The sequence below is a fragment of the Myxocyprinus asiaticus genome, chromosome 45, assembly GCF_019703515.2.
Source record: "Myxocyprinus asiaticus isolate MX2 ecotype Aquarium Trade chromosome 45, UBuf_Myxa_2, whole genome shotgun sequence".
In the NCBI taxonomy this organism is placed as follows: domain Eukaryota; kingdom Metazoa; phylum Chordata; class Actinopteri; order Cypriniformes; family Catostomidae; genus Myxocyprinus; species Myxocyprinus asiaticus.
In genome coordinates, this window is record NC_059388.1 from 11096740 (window position 1) to 11115615 (window position 18876).

An 18876-nucleotide genomic window follows, 5' to 3' on the forward strand; every position below is an offset into this window, starting at 1 on the left:
TTTCACACACAAACACATTTCGTCCTTGCCAGGAGATTCCTCCACCCGCATTGCCTCTACTGTATCATCCAGGCATGGAGTTCTGTGGCCCCTTATATTTTAATGCCTGTCTCCCCTGCAGCAATCAGCCGCCACAATTCTGACAGCTTTGAGTCTGACAGGAGCAGACAGACATCAACACTATGTACATACAGTCTACATGCTGTCTACTCAAACTTGTTCTTAGCGCTTAAATGCTTGTACAGATAGACACAAAAGGGGCTGACAGAAGATGGGCTGCATTTTAAAACATTGTGTCAGGAAAGGAGTTCAATTACGAAAAGCACGTCTCGAGATCCCCGCCTTCTGTCTTATTCTGTTGCGCTGCTTCTAGCTTTCTGTTTGAACAGCCCCTGTTGAAAATTACTACTGTACATAAAACTATTATAAATAAATTCCCTCACTAAGGCCTGTAGCATAATCTACACCTTCTGAAATGTGTCGGAACGTAACATATAATGCAATGAATGTACTGTATGTGTTGCATTCTCAGCGTTGCCACAAGGGGTGCTATAGCACTATTGTGCTATGCATCCCTGCAAAGGCAAAACAGTAAGTAAACATTTTGTCAAATTTGCATTGGCATTGTTTTGGCTTTGTAGGGCACTATAGTCTTCCTTGAGGGACTGTTTCTCTTTTCAAGTCACTGTAATGGTGCACACAAGAATGCGCAAGTATATCTGCATTTGCATATTTGCATAAAGCATGTTTCTGGCCCTAAACAACTGATATATTTTTAGTGCAAAAAGTTTTGCCAAATTACATACACTCACAGAGCACTTTATTAGGAACACTATGGTCCTAATAAAGTACCAGATGTGGTCTTCTGCTATTTTAGCCCATCCACCTCAAGGTTCAACATTTTGTCAGTTGAACAGAGTGGTTATCCGAGTTACCGTAGCCTTTCTTTCAGCTCAAACCAGTCTGGCCATTCTCCGTTGACACCTCTCATCAACAAAGCGTTTCTGTCTGCAGAACTGCCGCTCACTGGATGTTTTTTGTTTTTGACACCATTCTGAGAAAACTTTAGAGATTGTTGTGTGTGAAAATCCCAGGAGATCAGCAGAAATACTCAAACCAGCCCGTCTGGCACCAACAATCATGCCACGGTCCAAATCACTGAGATCAAGTTTTTTCCCCATTCTGATGGTTGATGTGAACATTAACTGAAGCTCCTGACCTGTATCTGAATTTTTTTATGCATTGCACTACTGACACACGATTGGTTGATTAGAATTGCATGAATAAGTAGGTGTAGAGGTGTTCCTAATAAAGTGCTCAATGAGTGTATACTCTGCATGTTTTCTAACGACTGTCGTCTTTCAGCAGGTAAAAATGATGTGCGAGGTGATGCCCACGATCAGCGAGGACACTGCGCTGAGCCAGCGTGGCTCCCAGAGCAGCGCCTCTGACCCAGACTCGCACTTCGAGCAGCTAATGGTGAACATGCTGGACGAGAGGGACCGTCTGCTGGACACCCTAAGAGAGACGCAAGAGAGCCTGGCCCTCGCCCAACAACACCTGCAGGACGTCATCTATGACCGGGACTCACTGCAACGTCAACTCAGCTCCGCACTGCCACAGGTACAACACACACAACTACACAAACAGTGAGCTGTTGAGAAGATAACTCGTATAACCAGACTTTTGTCTAAAGTATCAGCATGAAGTCTGGTCCACATTGCAACTTAATGGGTTTAATTGTTTGGCTCATGTAGACATATATGGACATGGCAAGTGCACTTAGATCTGCATCAAAACTATCGTCTGATTTCAGCTCTAGAAGTGTCCAGTTTTGTTGGGTATCCAATTTAACCCATCAAACCAAAGAACCAACCAATATCCTATGATAACAACAAGAATACCTGATTGATCTTTAGCATGTATGAACAGTGTTCGAGCAGCCGCCAAGCTCCAAAACAAAAGAAAACAAAACAATATGTAACAATAATGCTTTATTAACATTTTCCAAACAACAGAGGCTGCTAAGTACTTGATTTCTATCACAAGTCCCATTTGGGCTTGTTTTGTTCAACAAATAGTGTTAAGAGTGTCCTTATCATTTGATCACTGACACGGCTGTTGTGTGTGTGTTAGTGGAGTTTGTGGAGTGTGCATGTAATGACTCCAGGTGGACACATCGCAAAGGTTCTGCCCTTTTCCAACCAGTGTATATGCTGGTTTATGCTTTATTAACGGTAAATGCGTTAATTGGATTAAGAAAAATGAACAAGCTAAACTTTAAATTAAATTAACGTGTTAACTTTGACAGCTGTAGTTTCATTATAACTACTTACTTAGACATGAGACAAATAAGCTATATTGTCTCATGTCTATCAAATCCACTTGTAAAATGCAATTTAAAAAAATGTCCGGTAAGAAATCAGACTGGCTGGTACTTTTGTGACTGGTGGGCTTAAAAGTTACTTTCGGACTTCATCTATAGACATCAAAGCTACCAACTACAGTCCATTTATTTACTGGACATTTAGGGGCAGGTAAATCTGAAATATGAGAACAAATGTTCAGGTATACTCAAGGATATTTTGTTTACTTATTGAGTGAGCTATTGAGTGTCTCAAACAAAACTCTTGAAAGATTTGATGTCATGAACCTTGCAAACTTTAGCAAATTTCAGTGACTAGTTCTTCGTCAAGTGCTCATTGTACCAGCCTGGAAATTTGTCAACACAATTTTATTACCAGCAGACTATTATAAAACTCCCGGAAATTGCGTAGAAGCCAACCAATCAGGAACTGGCGATATCAGTGAGCTCTTGCCATCAGTTTGTCTATGAATGGTCCATGGGCGAAAGTTGTGTCTTTAATTTCAATAAGGATATCTGAGAACCAGAGGTGTTGTGAGGAATTGAGTTTTTGCTCGTTCCTTTGCTGTACGTTTCAGTATATTTTTACCACAGCTGAGAGACTCTGAAAATATGGGCATGTCACAGCTGGCCGTGTGTGATTGCAGCAGCTGAAACTGGTGATACTAAAATCTGTGTCCAAGTCGCTCCTCCCAAACAAAGAGCGCTAAAAATCACCAATCGCGTTTTTCAGCTGCACTTCCATCGCCCGGAGACGTGGGCAATTGACGGCTTACATAATCATGCCTAAACCCAGATTAGCTCAACACTCAAAGGAAAAGTGTGTCAGTAATTCTAGCCACAAGTCCCTACTGCTCTCCTTCTAGAAGTCTCTGTGGTGTTGGCGGAGGAGAAAAGGTTTTATTGTGTGGTAGTTCTCAATTTCCAACAGTTATTTTCTTGTTCCTGGTAGTGACAAAGTTTTAGTAAAAAAAAAAAAAAAATGAAATAAATCGGTAACTTCAATGTATTTGTTACTGTTTTAGTAACACTTACTATTAAAGCAATTATTACTTAATGTATAGGTAATAATAAAGCATTGACTAATTACTAACTAAGCATTTTGCATGACCTAAAGTAAGTGTGTATATGCCTAATTAAACATTTATTAATGATCCATTACTCTGAAAACTTGGCCCTGAAATAACCATCTCCACAGCATCTCAATCACAAAGGCTCAAAACAGACACAGACACAACACAAAAGTACAGGAATAATAGTGAGAGAGGAAAATCCACAGTTTATTAAAAGATATCCTTTAATTGCTCAAACGCCACTTTAGCATGTTCCATCCTATTATGCTTTATGAGCAGACTTGTTCTCATTATTGCCATGACTGTTTAATTCAGTTTCACCAGTGGACCTACTATAAATATTTCATTAAATTTAATACGATTCCAGAAGGAAACTCCAAAAGTCCCACTACAGTCTGTGCGCACACTCTGGAAACTGGTCACATGACAGTGATGAAATGGCAAAAAATAATAATAATAATAATAATAATAAAAAATGAGTGCCTATTGAACTTCATTAGTGAAAATGTCCTTACTATGCTGCTGAAGTGAACAAGTGATGTTGTCACGCCATACATGTTACTTTTCTCAGCGCTGGGCCGGATGGAACCAGAGATTGCAGGGGCGGATTTGTATCTCAAGTACTAATCCTTGCAGTAAAAAGATACAAGCGCAGTATTGAATGTACAAATGTCTGCAGTATGACAAAAACGTCCTAAGATTTGAATGCTGATCAACAAAGAATTCAGCTTTCAGGATTCAGGCCGGGAGGTGCCCCCCTTCAGGAAGACACATTTGTCTCTCATAGAAGGCAATTTTTTTGCCATATCACCACTTTGATGACAAGTTTCAATTAGAAAAATTAGATATTCAATACATCAACAACTTTTATTAATTGAAAGAAAATGCAAATGTTTAAGTTTGCAAGGCATAAAAAATAGAACCTGATTAATTTTTTTTCCTACTTCTGCTTTGTTTTCCCAAATTCAGTTTTCCATTTGTATTTTTTCTGAATTCCATGTTTAAAAGAGATATATATATATATATCACTGTATAAATTAAAAACTAACAGTACATTCAGTACAACAGCACACTTTCTTGTGAAATTTGCTCGAATATAAATATTCCTGATATAATAGTAATAATAATAATGTTTATTATAATAACATTAATAATAGTAATAATAATAATAATAATAATTATTATTATTATTATTATTATTAATATTTTAAAATTGAATATAATTTTTTGTCATCATTTCTTCAATTTAAACCAAACTTTTATTTTGATGGATCACTGTGTCAGTTTCTGTCTGTTTGACAGAAGTTTCACACTTCTGGATAAGCAGTTCGCTACGTGGTATTTTGATGTGCAATTTAATTAAATAAGTAGTTTGGAATGTGCTGCACGCTTCGCATTAAATGAGCATTTCGCTTTCTGTAATCTAATACACAGATTACAGAAGTCATAATGTGATGTTTTTGCGGGTCAACGCCTTCACACATCACTTTGAAGCATGCAACACATGAGAACTGGATATTTCTTAAATGAAATCGCAGGCTGCTGTGGTTTAATAATCAAACTAGGACAAATATACAACACATTTACAAGATCAGTGGAAGAATCTGTGACAACGCAGAACTGGCCCGAAAGGGCGAAACTCTCACACTGGCCCCGGGCCAGCTGGCCATACTTACTGTTGAACCATGTTAATAAATGTTTAATTAGGCATATATACAGTAGTTCTCACTTTAGATTAGGTCACGCAAAATGCTTAGCTATCCATTAGTAAGTGCTTTATTACGACCTTATTAAGAATTAATTGATTTAATAGTAAGTGTTCCTAAAACATTAATATACACATTAATTAAGCAGAAATGTTTATCCAATTCATTATATATTTAATATCTTTATTAACTATGAATTTATGCTTTCTTAATGTTCTCATAAACACATCTTTACCATTAGTTTGCATCAACTAAAATACATCAGTTAGGTATGATTAACAAGTTGTTTACTAAGGATAAAAAACACATTATCAAACTGCCTATATATTAACTTATTAAACAATAATGAATTATTTGCTAAAGTGAATAGAAACAAATAACATACTATTTATATGTAGCTTATTAATGTATTAATAATGTAGGAACAATAATTTATATATGATTAATTAACTACAAACTAATGTTTTACAAATACTTTATACTGTGTAGTTATTATGAAGTGTTACCAATAAATCTTATACGCCTGTTGTCTCCATGTGAATTATGGACATTATCATCTGACCTCTTGACTCATGTCTCACTATTTTACGATCCAGCGCTACGAGATCATTTTACAAGCATTACACCGCTGAAGAGCAGGTTGATAATGATGTATTGATTGTCATTATTTCACGAAGGTACGTTGACATACTGATCACCACACGGCAATGGTTTAAATGAGATGTTGCGTCTCCTGATCCAGATCTTTCTCCCCAACGTTGCACACATGCAGATGATTCCATTAATTACCATGGCAGAGCTTTATTAGCTCATGCCACATCAACTTCATGCTAATGCTTTATGAGGCTCTTTGGAGCGGTAATACTGAAGATGTGTACCAGCAGGAATGCTATGTTATTATAAGCTGCTATAATGAAGAAATTGTGAATGGTGTGTGCTAATGTTTTTTTTTTTTAAACATGAATGAAATGGGTTTCATTTACAGTGATTGTTCAGTGGCGGTGGTAAATGGGCACTTTATGTAGTTTATGCTAATTGTGGTATGACGGATGCAGGCTTTTGTATAGTGATAAGCAAACTATCCGTTTATTTACAGCTTTGCGCAAAGATGATTTTACATACCCAGAGGAAAATTTATTTGCACAAAGATTGTTCTTTTACAGCTCGGGTACCGTCATAAATATTTCAGTTATGTTCAATTTAAAATTGAAGTGTGTAATTTTTTTCAAAGTTAAAATACTTTCTCCTGTTCCAGCTTAATATGTATAGACAACTATACGGAACGTAAACCATTGGATTTCCCCAAAAAGTGTAACAATGCGGTGCTCTGTGGTGCTTTCTGAACATTGCTTTGTGTGAGTTACCTGTCCAGCCTGACATAGAAACAATGTCTCGACCAATGGCATGAGTTGGGGGCGGGACTATCTGTATAGCCAACCAATGAAGACCGTGCTTGTTCAGGTAACCTGTTTGAAAACAATAGTTATTTTTGCAGTTCTGTTCTGTCATGCTAGTTTCGCAGAAATTACACACTTCTACTTTAAGTATTAAATTTATATCATGTTTCTCCTAAAAGTCCCTAGTGGAAATAAAAATAGACATAAATGAGACACAAATGTTTACATGAAGTAACAGTATAGAACTATAACATTAACGTGGAGTGCATGGAGGGGTTTGATATGAAATGTTTGGGGTTAAAATCCCTGTTTTATGACTTATGATTGCAGACTTTGGTATCTTAGCAAATCTAAGCACATTTTGAGACATTGTTGAGATCTCTTGCAGAGATGTTTAGAATATTTTTCTCAGGAGAAAAATCTGAGAAGCAGAGAGCTCAGTTTTTGCTGTCAAAAACGCCGCCTCAGTGTGGACAGAAGGCCAAAACATAGAGAAAAAGTGGTTACTGAATTATTCTTATACTGATGGGCAAGTTGAATTTCCAACTGAAAATTAAGTTAGAACTGTTGAAGTCTCTCAAGCATGAGGGCACAGAGGTCAGTCTCTTATTTCCAAATAATTTTACCTCAAAAGTACTAAAATAATCTTTACTGGAACCATTAAGGGACCGAAAAACGTTAAGAGGAATCAGAATCGGAACCGGTATCGTTAAATTCCTTACGATACCCATCCCTAGATATCGGTTGATTTGTTGCTCTGTTGGGTCAGATTGCATTTGCACCACAAGCGTTCGATTGAAATCAGGCCGAGACTACCTTGTCAAGGTGGTCTCGAACCAATTGTTTTGAAGCAGATCTGAGTGCGATTTGCCGTATTCGTTTATATGCCTAAACGAACCGAACTAAGGAAGAAAATGCACCAGATTCTGAAACAAATTCTCCAAAGGAGCCAGGTGTGAAAAACCCTTACTTTCATCGTTATCAAGAAGAAGCAACTGAGAAATTAAAGAGATCTCGTTTGGTGATTTTTTTCTGTCCTGTGGGTTGTGCTGATTTTGTTGCTGTAAGCAGGTTATCTGAATCAGGTCCACGGAGTGCAAACATCTGGAACATTTCTGAAACAACGCTTTGCCCTCTTTTAGTGTTTGACAACGTCTGAGCTTTAGACACAAGGTTTCAAGTGTGTTTTAAATCTGGGCTCTGATGAGCTGGGAGATGAAATAGGCTGAATTATTGCTGCAGGGTAAACTCGTATGTGGAAGAAGAACAGGAGAGACAGGAAGGGGGGAGGAAGTAGATTGAAGGTGGAGTGATGCGGAGAGGAAGCGGCCTGATTTCACCACATGATCGCAGCGAATGGCTTTCTGAAATAAAGCTGATACCTGAACTCTTTCTATTTGTCTCTCTCCGTCGTACACATACATCTCAAATTTAAATCTGAAAACTCAACACAAAACATGTCAACATGTGTCAGTCAGATCTGAGTGGCGACCTTTCCGGTGTTCTGGCGACTTGGCACATATGCATGTTTTGTGTACATGTCTGTTTACGTTTTTGATGTCAAAACTGTAGGAGATCTAGACGATTTCAAAATCTCATGTAAACGCAGTTTTATTGTGTTGTAGGGTTTTTATAACGAGCCATTTTTGGAAAATTATCAACACTTTTTTTGACATGTGAAAACACTTATTCATTTACATATGATAAACTGAGGCTTATTGTTTAAGCATCATCAATGGTTATAGTGATGCTTGTCTTAGCAAATTGCAGTAACTAGCCTTTTACTGTTATACCAAGGGGCAGCACACAGGTTAAACCTAAATCTAGCAAGGTGTGCAAGTGTTTTAATGGGAAGTCACTTTTTAAGGTTTAATTCAGCCCAAGAGAAATCTTTTTTATAATTTATTTTTTTGCAACTGTTAACAACACCTCTAAAGTCACCCAGTGAAGTCACTAAAACACAATCGTTACTATTGATTATCCCATCTAGAGTAAGTTGCTGACCGAAATGCTGACTGGACTTCAGTGCAAGCAGTTGAAGTGTATTTACACAAAAGAGCTGTGGATCTTAAAGGGGTCATAACATGAGGAATGGAATTGTCCTTGATAATTTGAAATAAAAGGTAGCATATTCAGACTGATCTCACAGTAAAAACGGAAACAGTAGGTTGACTTTTCTTTAGATAAAATCATTCTGTGCTTACTGATTTTGTTTTCTAAATCACATACTTGTGTTAACCATGTCAGCTGAGTTCTGCTTACTCATCAGTGCAAACTGGTGTGCTCACATGAATGCCACTTTTGAGTCTAGGTCAGCAGGTTTTAGAAAGCAAAACAGAGAGAGAGAAAGGGAGGACCATGTCTGCCTCTCTCGGAGCACTCTTTTTACGGACCTTCAGACTGATTTGACTTAGTGTGCTTTGACTTTTCTAACCGATTGGGCTTACGGTTTTCCTGTAGTGGACATTACAAATCCCCCAAATCCCATTGACATTGACATAATGTTCACACGGGCCAACACTATTCAAACTCTTATAACTGTCTCTGTAACGGTCAGTCTGACTGTCTATGTAACGGTCGGTCTGACTGTCCATTTGACGGTCTGTCTGTCTATCTAGATAGCTACCTGTTTGTAGTATTGTCTGGATTACAATCAAACTTTTCAAAACTAGTTTAAAGTCTTTGTCAGGCCAACATCAAAGTTTCTCTAAACAAATCTAGTTGAGTAATGGTGTCTCTCAAAATGTATCAAGTTCACCTAATGTGGTATTCATATAGAGTGAACTTGACCATTTCAGTTAGGTTGATTCAAGATGCAAGTAGACTTACATTTGCTATTACATGGATCAATTGTTTCTACCTAATATTTTCAAATGAATGGGCTCAATTAAGAAAATGACGACTGATTCTTTGTCAGTTGTTAAATATGTTTAATTTCCCACAGAAAGAAGTATTCCCCACAGTCACAATTTTGTACTTGATTATTTGGGTTACATAGATTAATTTCTTAATAAAAAACACCACAGAACCTTACTGTTTATAGTTTTTGAAAAAATCTGCCTATTAATGGTTTACGTACAGTTGTCTACATATTAAGCTGGGATACAAGAAATAATTTGCATATAGAAAAAATAACACTTCAGCTTTTAAATTGCATTGATACCTTCGCAATGTGAGATACAGTGAAAACATGAATGCACACCAAAGTTGTTTCTATGGCGTAATGGATATGTTGTATTTATTATTAACTGAGTTATTACAGATATGCAACCTGTCAGTCTAGCTAACCCCATTCCATAAATCATCAAAAAACCATCCTAATTTATTACCAGTCAGCCTCTGTTTCTTACAGTCCAATCAGTGAGCGGGATTGTGTGGACATGGAATGTACCATTATGATACGGGGAGGTGAGATTGTTGTGCTGTGTGGAAAGTCAGATGATTAAATGGCAAAAAAAAAAAAGAAAACTGAAGGGCAAGAAACACATGAATAAATTGTTCTTCTTTCCCATCTCTGCCTCACTTGTACTCTTTCCCTCCTTACATCTGTCTAATTCTTCCTCTTCCCTCTGGGCTCATGCAGTCAGCTGGTTTCCTGCATGACAGCACATGATTCGTTGTGATCGTCCATTATTGTTTGTGCCCTACTTCACTCGACCCCTAGGCCACATGAACGCTTGATGCCTTGAGAGAGACAGAGAGGTTGAAGGAAAAACAAACATCATGCTCAGTTTTATTTCATGTACATCACAAATGAGTTCACACATTTCTGTGTATTTGTATCTGGTTATTTAAAGGTGAAGTGTAATTGTGTGCCACTTGTGGCAACAAAAGGAACTGCAAAAATTCATACCTTTTGTCATCCACTGGTCAGCTAGTCCTTTGATTGGTTAGCTTTGATTAAGTATATATATCATTGGTGAAACATCAGTTCCCTATCTGTCACTCACTCGACGTTGTGTCGATGTAGTGACACTAGGGGTCACTCTTGGGAGCCCGAAACACCTCTGATCTTTTGAAAAAAGACCAATGAGAATTGGCAAGTGGAATTTGCATGCCACTCCCCCAGACATACGGGTATAAAAGGAGCTGGTGTGCAACCACTCATTCAGATTTTCTCTTCGGAGCCGAGTGGTTGCATTCAGTGCACTGAATACAATTCCTCTTGAGAAAAAAAAAAAAACTCACCTCGCAAAAGACTGCTGGATTTGACGGCTCATTTCAGCGGTTTCTCCCCCTCTGTGCCTTTGCAGTGCAGAGAACGCCCCTGGGTGCTTCGGCAAAGCAAAAAAAAAAGAGTATATTCTGAAAAGAGTATATTTTATATTCATGTCCCCTTGACGTGGCACCTCGAGCTCCACCCCGCCGCGAGGCCCCATCCGCCAGTACGTCCGATACGATTATCCCCTTGGTCCCCCTCATCCGGAGTTTGGACTCGTGGCTCGCGCTTTCCAACCCATCGCATTGGCTGACCTTCCAACTCGGCTACGCGATTCAGTTCGCCAGGTGCCCGCCCAGGTTCAGCGGCGTCTGCTTCACCTCGGTGAAGGGCGAGAACGCTGCTACCTTGCGTGCGGAGATCGCGACCCTCCTGAGCAAGGCCGCGATAGAGCCTGTCCCTCCAGCCGAGATGAGGAAAGGGTTCTACAGCCCTTACTTCATTGTACCAAAGAAAGGCAGTGTGTTGCGACCAATCTTGGACCTGCGAGTACTGAACCGGGCCTTGCACAGACTCCCGATCAAGATGCTGACACAAAAACGCATTCTAGCGAGCGTCTGACATCTAGATTGGTTCGCGACGGTAGACCTGAAGGACGCGTACTTCCACGTCTCGGTCCTACCTCGACACAGACCCTTCCTGCGGTTTGCCTTCAAGGGCCAGGCGTACCAGTGCAAGGTCCTCCCCTTTGGCCTGTCCTCGTCTCCTTGCGTCTTCACGAAGGTCGCGGAGGCAGCCCTTGCCCCGCTAAGGGAAGTAGGCATCCGCATTCTCAACTATCTCGACGACTGGCTGATCTTAACTCACTCTCGAGAATTACTATGTGCACACAGGGACCTCGTGCTTCAACACCTCAGCCGACTGGGGCTTCAGGTCAACTGGGAAAAAGCAAGCTCTCCCCGGTTCAGAGCATCTCTTTTCTCTGTCTGGAGTTGGATTTGAACGAACGTGCTCAGTCGGTGCTGAATTGTCTGAAGGCGTTCAGATGGAGGACAGTGGTTCCACTGAAATTTTCAGAGGCTCCTGGGGCATATGGCATCCTCAGCGACAGCCACACCACTCGGGTTGATGCATATGAAACCGCTTCAGCACTGGCTTCAGACTCGAGTCCCGAGATGGGCATGGCACCGCGGGATACATCGCGTGGCCATCACGCCGATTTGTCGCTGCCTCTTCAGCCCTTGGACCGAACTGGCATTTCTACGGGCAGGGGTTCCTCTAGAGCAGGTCTCCAGACGCGTTGTGGTTACAACAGATGCCTCCAAGATGGGCTGGGGCGCCGTATGCAACGGGCACGCAGCCGCCGGTTCTTGGACTGGCCCGCGGCTGCATTGGCACACCAACTGCCTAGAGTTGTTGGCAGTACTGCTCGCCTAGCGGAGGTTTCGGCCGTTGATCCAGGGCAAGCACCTGTTGGTCTGGACGGACAACACAGCGACGGTAGCTTACATCAACTGCCAAGGCAGTCTATGTTCCCATTGCATGTCACAACTCACCCGCCGTCTTCTCCTCTGGAGTCAGCAGCGCCTCAAGTCGCTACGAGCCACTCACATCCCGGGCGACCTCAACACCTCAGCGGACGCGCTGTCACGTCAGGTTACCCTCAGGGGAGAGTGGAGACTCCACCCTCAGGTGGTCCAGCTGATTTGGAGTCGATTCTGTCAAGCACAGGTAGACCTGTTTACTTCCCGGGAATCCTCCCACTGCCCACTTTGGTACGCACTGACCAAGGCACCTCTCAGTATAGACGCGTTGGCACACAGCTGGCCCCCTGGACTATGCAAGTATGCGTTTCCCCCAGTGAGCCTACTCACACAGACCCTGTGCAAGGTCAGGGAGGATGGGGAGCAGGTCATCCTAGTAGCACCCTACTGGCCCACCCAGACATGGTTCTCGGATCTCTTCACGACAGCCCCCCCTGGTGAGTTCCCTTGAGGAAGGACCTGATGTCTGGCCCTTAGACGGGACGCGGAGTACTTAAGTGGCCTACCGCCCATGGTGGTAGACACGATCACTCATGCTAGGGCTCCCTCTACGAGGCGCCTGTATGCTTTGAAGTGGCATCTGTTCGCTAAGTGGTGTTCTTCCTGATGGGAAAACACCCAGAGATGCGCAGTCGGATCGGTACTTTCCTTCCTGCAGGAGAGGTTGGAGGGGCGGCTGTCCCCCTTCACCTTGCCTCCTCCTGGGACAGCGCTTGCAGGTTCACCACCTGATGCCTAAAAGGGGTCGTGGGAACTACTTTGTAGTTGTGGTGAAAAATAATTGTAGCAAAGTTGAATACTTCATTTTTAATCAACTCAAGTAAAAGTTCTATTATTTATTTATAATTAAATTAGAAAAATGTGAAAAAATGTACTCAAGTGCTGTAATGAGAGTAGTTGTAATTCATTACTTTCCACCTCTGCATTTCACAGAATGAGTTTCATTCTGTGCCATTTGAGTCAACATTGTGTCTGTGTCATGTACTTGACCATATGTAATTAAATTGATTGATCACATGACTCTCTGCCCAGATATGGAGGACTATCACCACTGGTTGGAGCAATCTTAACCCAATACGACTAGTTTAGGGTTCCATGATGCTACAGCATTTCCGATGACGTCATCTGATCCAGGAAAACTAACATGTTTGTAGCCAGATAGCAAGATTGTGCTTTGTGTGGATTATCTAATGATCTTTGCATCTGATTGCTTTTGTGTGTGGGCTCGTTTTAAAAATAATAGCTCCCTCTAAGTAATGGTATGTGATATTTTATGTTCTGTTTATTTTTTGTGAAGTTATAAGCAAAAACGTGGCATATGAACAACACCTGTTCACATGAAACATGTATGTGAAAGACATATACTTTGCTATTACTCTTTCCAACAACACGACACATGGCTATTTGATGAGTTTGATGTTTTTACCAATTACAATAATAAGTACAATGCAATTTTTTTTTTTTTTTTTAATACAGATTATCAAAACGGAACACTTTTAATTTTTCTGTAAATTTCAAAGCACTTGTTCAGTTTTGGTCATAATGCCTACATGCATCATAAAGTACAGCTTCTAAGCTTTCAGACAATATTTATTTTGTGATAATCAAGACTGTAGTTATTCATAGATTGATAATTATTTTTTTACATTCAAGCTTAAAGGGTTAAAGTGTTTTAATTTATCTTTTAGAAATGTAAATCGAAGGAAAGTGCTTGAATTTAAACTGAAACATTCCTTTCGTGTAATGTGTTCATCAAAGATGAGATCCACACACTCCACTTTTTTTCAGTAATGTGTTATAAAATCCTTTGTCCTTTACAGTCAGTTAACATTAATTTGAATCACACATATCACGGATGCAGTTGTTAACATGCAAAAATATGTCCCTGACCTAGGCTAGGCATAGAAACAAGTACAGCCATCCCTTGCATGTTACAGATTACCTTTGATTGCAACCTATTATATATTTAAGGACATTTTCTGGGCTGCATTTCCCAAAAGCAGTGCCTGAATTCATATGGGGGGTCCCCACTCCTTGAGGTTTTGATTTGGGAGGGTGGAGGGGGGTCCTTGATTGGGGTTGTTCTGCTTAGCAATACTTAGGGGCACAGTCAGTGTTCAGGTTAATACAACTGGTAATGTATCACAACAGAGCATGCATGCATTAAAAATTACTACAGAATTCATTAACAAAAGATTCTTCATACATGACAAAGGACGTCTTCTCTGATAAACCTTTTTCAAATTATGATTTCTTAAATTAACCTTACAGGCAGCCCCAAACTACATCAGTCCTGATGGATCTCCTTAAGCCACTAATAAACTAATAATATATTGATGACACTTTATACTTCCATTTGCCATTGACAAACATATACTCAGGGTTGGGAGGGTTACTTTTGAAATATATTCCACTACAGATTACAGAATACATGCTGTAAAATGTAATTGTAACATATTCCGTTAGATTACTCAAGGTCAGTAACGTATTCTAAATACTTTGGATTACTTCTACAGCACTGGTCGATTTTTTTTCTACCAGAAATTATCCTGTTTGGACCAAACAAGCTTGACTTAGGTATTCTCACTCATGTTAAGAACTTAGGCTTTTTCTTTGATAGTAGCCTAAAGTTCGACAAACAAATTAACGAAGTGGTTAGATCGAGTTTTTTCCACCTACTTCGCCTAGCTAAAACAAAACCTTTTCTATCCAGGAAAACTTTTGAAATTGTGATCCATGCTTTTATTTCTTCACACTTGGATTACTGTAATTCTCTGTACACTGGTCTGCACCAATCAGCACTATCCTGCCTGCAGATGGTCCAAAATGTTGTGGCACGACATTTAACGGGCAGTAGTAAACATGAACACATCACTCCCATCCTGATCTCCTTGCACTGGTTGCCTATCAGATTTCGAATTGATTTTAAGATTTTAACATTTGTCTATAAATCCTTAAACAATCAGGCACCCCATTAACTCTGTGATTTGGTTCGTCCGCATAACCCAACCAGATCACTCAGATCTGGGGATCGTGGACTTCTGTCTGTTGCTAGATCCAGGTTGAAACATAGAGGTGATTGTGCTTTTTGTATCACTGGCCCCAAACTTTGGAACAGTTTACCTGATTACCTCAGGACCGCCCCCTCTCTATCTGTTTTTAAATTGTTGTTTAAAACATTCTTATTTTCCTTAGCTTTTAATTTACCATAAATCATGGTTAAGCTGTGAAATTGCCCTTCTACCTATGTTTTATTTCTATTATACTGTCCTGCCTGTGATGCCACTGTACAGTACATTGGTCAGCCGTGGTTGTTTTTAAATGTGCTATATAAATAAATGTGATTTGATTTGATTTGACTTGTTTTGACTATAAAAACTCTGCCAGTACAGTAAGACAGATACACATGTTAAAAATATATTCTCTGAAAAACCTAAATATCTTATGCAGTGTTGTTTCTAAAACAAGATAAATCAAATTGATCTTGTTTTAAGGATTTTTAGATATTTTTACAGGAAAACAATAAAAAAAATTATTATCAAGATTATGATTTTTGCCCTAATATCAAAGGTCTTCCTAGAAAAAAAGAAATTATGATCCAACATGAATTTTCTTGATACAAAAATATGATCGTGCCTGGTAACGTGCATGTAAAATGGCAAAAAATAGCATTTTATCTTAGCGTAAAGCTGACAATTTACACAAGGTTTATTTCTATTTCTTCTGCTCTAAACTTACTTCAAACTTATTCGCTGTCTGCTCGTATGAATGTAACACATCATAAGAAAGTGTTTCACTGCTGTTCAAATGCACTTTGGATTGCATCATTTATATGTATAAATGTTTTCCATCTGAAAGGACTAAATATTAAATGAAACAAATGACAATAAAATGCAAAGGAATCTCTTCAGTAATCAAAATACTTTTTGAATGTAACTATTCTAATTACCAATGATTTAAATTGTAACTGTAGTGGAATACAGTTACTTATATTTTGTATTTTAAATACGTAATCCCGTTACATGTATTCCGTTACTCCCCAACCCTGCATATACTGTAGGTATGACTAATTATTAACAGATTAGTAGCTAGTTCATTAACATTTAAATCTTTCAAATCAAACTTTCAGGACATTCATAACTACATTAATGTATTTTCAGTTAAAAGTGTCTATTAAGCATTGTATAATGCAATAATGCTTAATGGGTTATTCATGAAAGTTATACAATGTTAATTTTATATGACATAAACTACCAGAATGAAGCAATTCTGCATCTGTATATGCTGTTTTTTTAAAAATTGTTTTCTATGAAAATATGAGCCAGACCAGTGATTCTCAACCTTTTTACCTTGAAGCCCCTTCTACTTATATACTGTATGTCTACACATACAGCAAATGCAAAGGTTATGCAATGCACGTTCCCAAAAACCATTGAATTATAATCATAATTTTGCATTCCTCACGCCATGGATGCGCGCTCTCTCTCCTCGCACTCTATGTGTTTGCTAGTGTGCGCGCGTGAGAAATGCAAATGATGATTATAATACAATGATTTTTGGGAACGTGCTTAGACATGGATATTGCATAACCGCAATAGACATGATACTTGATACATTTCTAGTGGTTGACATTTCTACTAGTCTGTTACACGTTGATGCAGAGCCATGCAGCTGCTTGATGATCTCGTTATAAAGCATCAACAAGGTATGCCCTTTTAAGAGTTTTTTTACAGTGTTGCATTGCGTGGTTATGATGTTATAGAATTGTCATGACCATTGAAGATCCAAGAAAAACAAACCCACAAGCACTCGTCCACGCGACAGCCAGCACACCTGCGTTAGAAGCAGAATACTGTAAATTTGGTGCGCGTCATCCTCACACAGTTGTGCAAAGAGGCTGTTGCTGGTAGAGTGACATTTCATGATTTAAATTTTTTATGTTTGAGATTTTTCTCATCACGTTGAGTTAGATGAGGGCGCTGACATGCTGTTTATTGTTATCGCGCATATTATGGATTCGCACATTTTAATTTGACTCGCTATTTTTCGCCGAATCTTGCTTGTGAACGCTAGATTAATCCATCATTATTTAAAACGCTGTCCATAATTTTGACACATAAAAAACAAGCAAGAAACTCCGCTTACACCATCTTCACGTAGTATATCTCTCCGTCAGCCTCTGCATGCGCATGAAAGAAAGAGAGAGAGGGAGAGGACAGCGTTCGCAGCCATGTGAGAGTGAAAAAAGGCACTTTTGATGCAAAAATAACGAACACGCCTCTTTTAAAAGTATTTGGTATATGAGGGAAGATACATTAGGGAGTTTTAATTCTGATGGTAGGCTGCAATAATAAGTTCATAACTTTGGGCGTTAGATCAGCTGTTACTCGCGCTGGTGCGCCCAAATAATTTTTTGCATTCGCAAGCAGTAATTTTCACTCGCAAATTTTCTACGTCAGTTAGCAATGTCAAATGTAAATCAAATCAATCACTGAAACATCAGCGCCACCTTGAGTGAGAAAAAACAAGTATAATATGTACGTGTACACTCATATATGATACTGATAATTCACCATTGTTGATAATTCATTGTTGCACAGAAAATGAACATGATATAGTATTTATTTGTATGAATATAGTACTAATTTCTCTTGTAATAAACAAAGAAATACATATCCTATTATAGTAAACTTAAATACTGTAGATTATGAAATAGTCATAAAAATATAATTTATGGAAGTGCGAAAAAAACAAACAAACTCTTACATACCTCGGGTCTCTAAAGACCCTATACACTTTTGGTACTTAAATTTTTATGCAGTTTTGACATTTTTTTGTGTTGCACTATTTATAAGAGATAGATTGAGGAATACTAAAGAGGTTTGGGCACAACTTGAATGAGGTACATGGGGTGGAATGAGGTCCCGGGTCTCTTAAGGGTTAATGCAGTGAAGAGCTCTACATTGTTCATTATCACTCTGTCACCTAATGCACGCTTAATGACAGTGTTAATTATAATAGAAGCTTGGGCAGGAACCACAATAGAGAATGACATCTGCTTTCCCTACTTCATTCTGTTATCATCAGTCGGCCATTCATATGATTGACTGTAAGACATGACGCGAGGGGTTGGCCACGTCCCATGGGTGTTCATTAAGGTGTGATTAAAAAGGGCTGGAGAGACCTAAAGCTGTAATGTCGTCATGTCTTCTGAAGTCACTGAAGTTGTTAGAGGACGAGTGCAAGTAAAAATGTATGAAGTCAAAGACTTACTTTCTCGGTAACACTTTACAGTAAGGTTCCATTTGTTAACATTAGTTAACAACATTAGTTAACATGAACTAACAATGAACAGTACTTATTAAGCATTTATTAATCTTAGTTAATGTTAATTTCACCATAAACTAATACATTTTTAAAATCCAGAGTTGTTTTTGTTAACATTAGTTAATGCACTAACATGAAATAACAATGAACAGTTGTATGTTTATTAACTAACATTAACAAAGATTAATAAATGCTGTAACAAATATATTGTTAATTGTTTATTCATGATGACTATTGCATTAACTAATATTAAAAAAGATTATTAAATGCTGTAAACAATAAATTGTTAATTGTTTATTCATGAT

At 38.9% G+C, this 18876-nt stretch overlaps 1 protein-coding gene across 1 annotated transcript in view; it reads left to right on the plus strand.

Annotated features, from left to right (window-relative positions):
* LOC127435397 (liprin-alpha-2-like) overlaps positions 1 to 18876 on the plus strand; it is a 233065-nt gene that overhangs the window by 17004 nt on the left and 197185 nt on the right. The window contains exon 2 of the mRNA XM_051688850.1: positions 1366 to 1623. Within this exon, the coding sequence (XP_051544810.1) occupies positions 1375 to 1623 (249 nt within the window). The 5' untranslated portion in view covers positions 1366 to 1374. The remainder of the gene's footprint in view (positions 1 to 1365; positions 1624 to 18876) is intronic.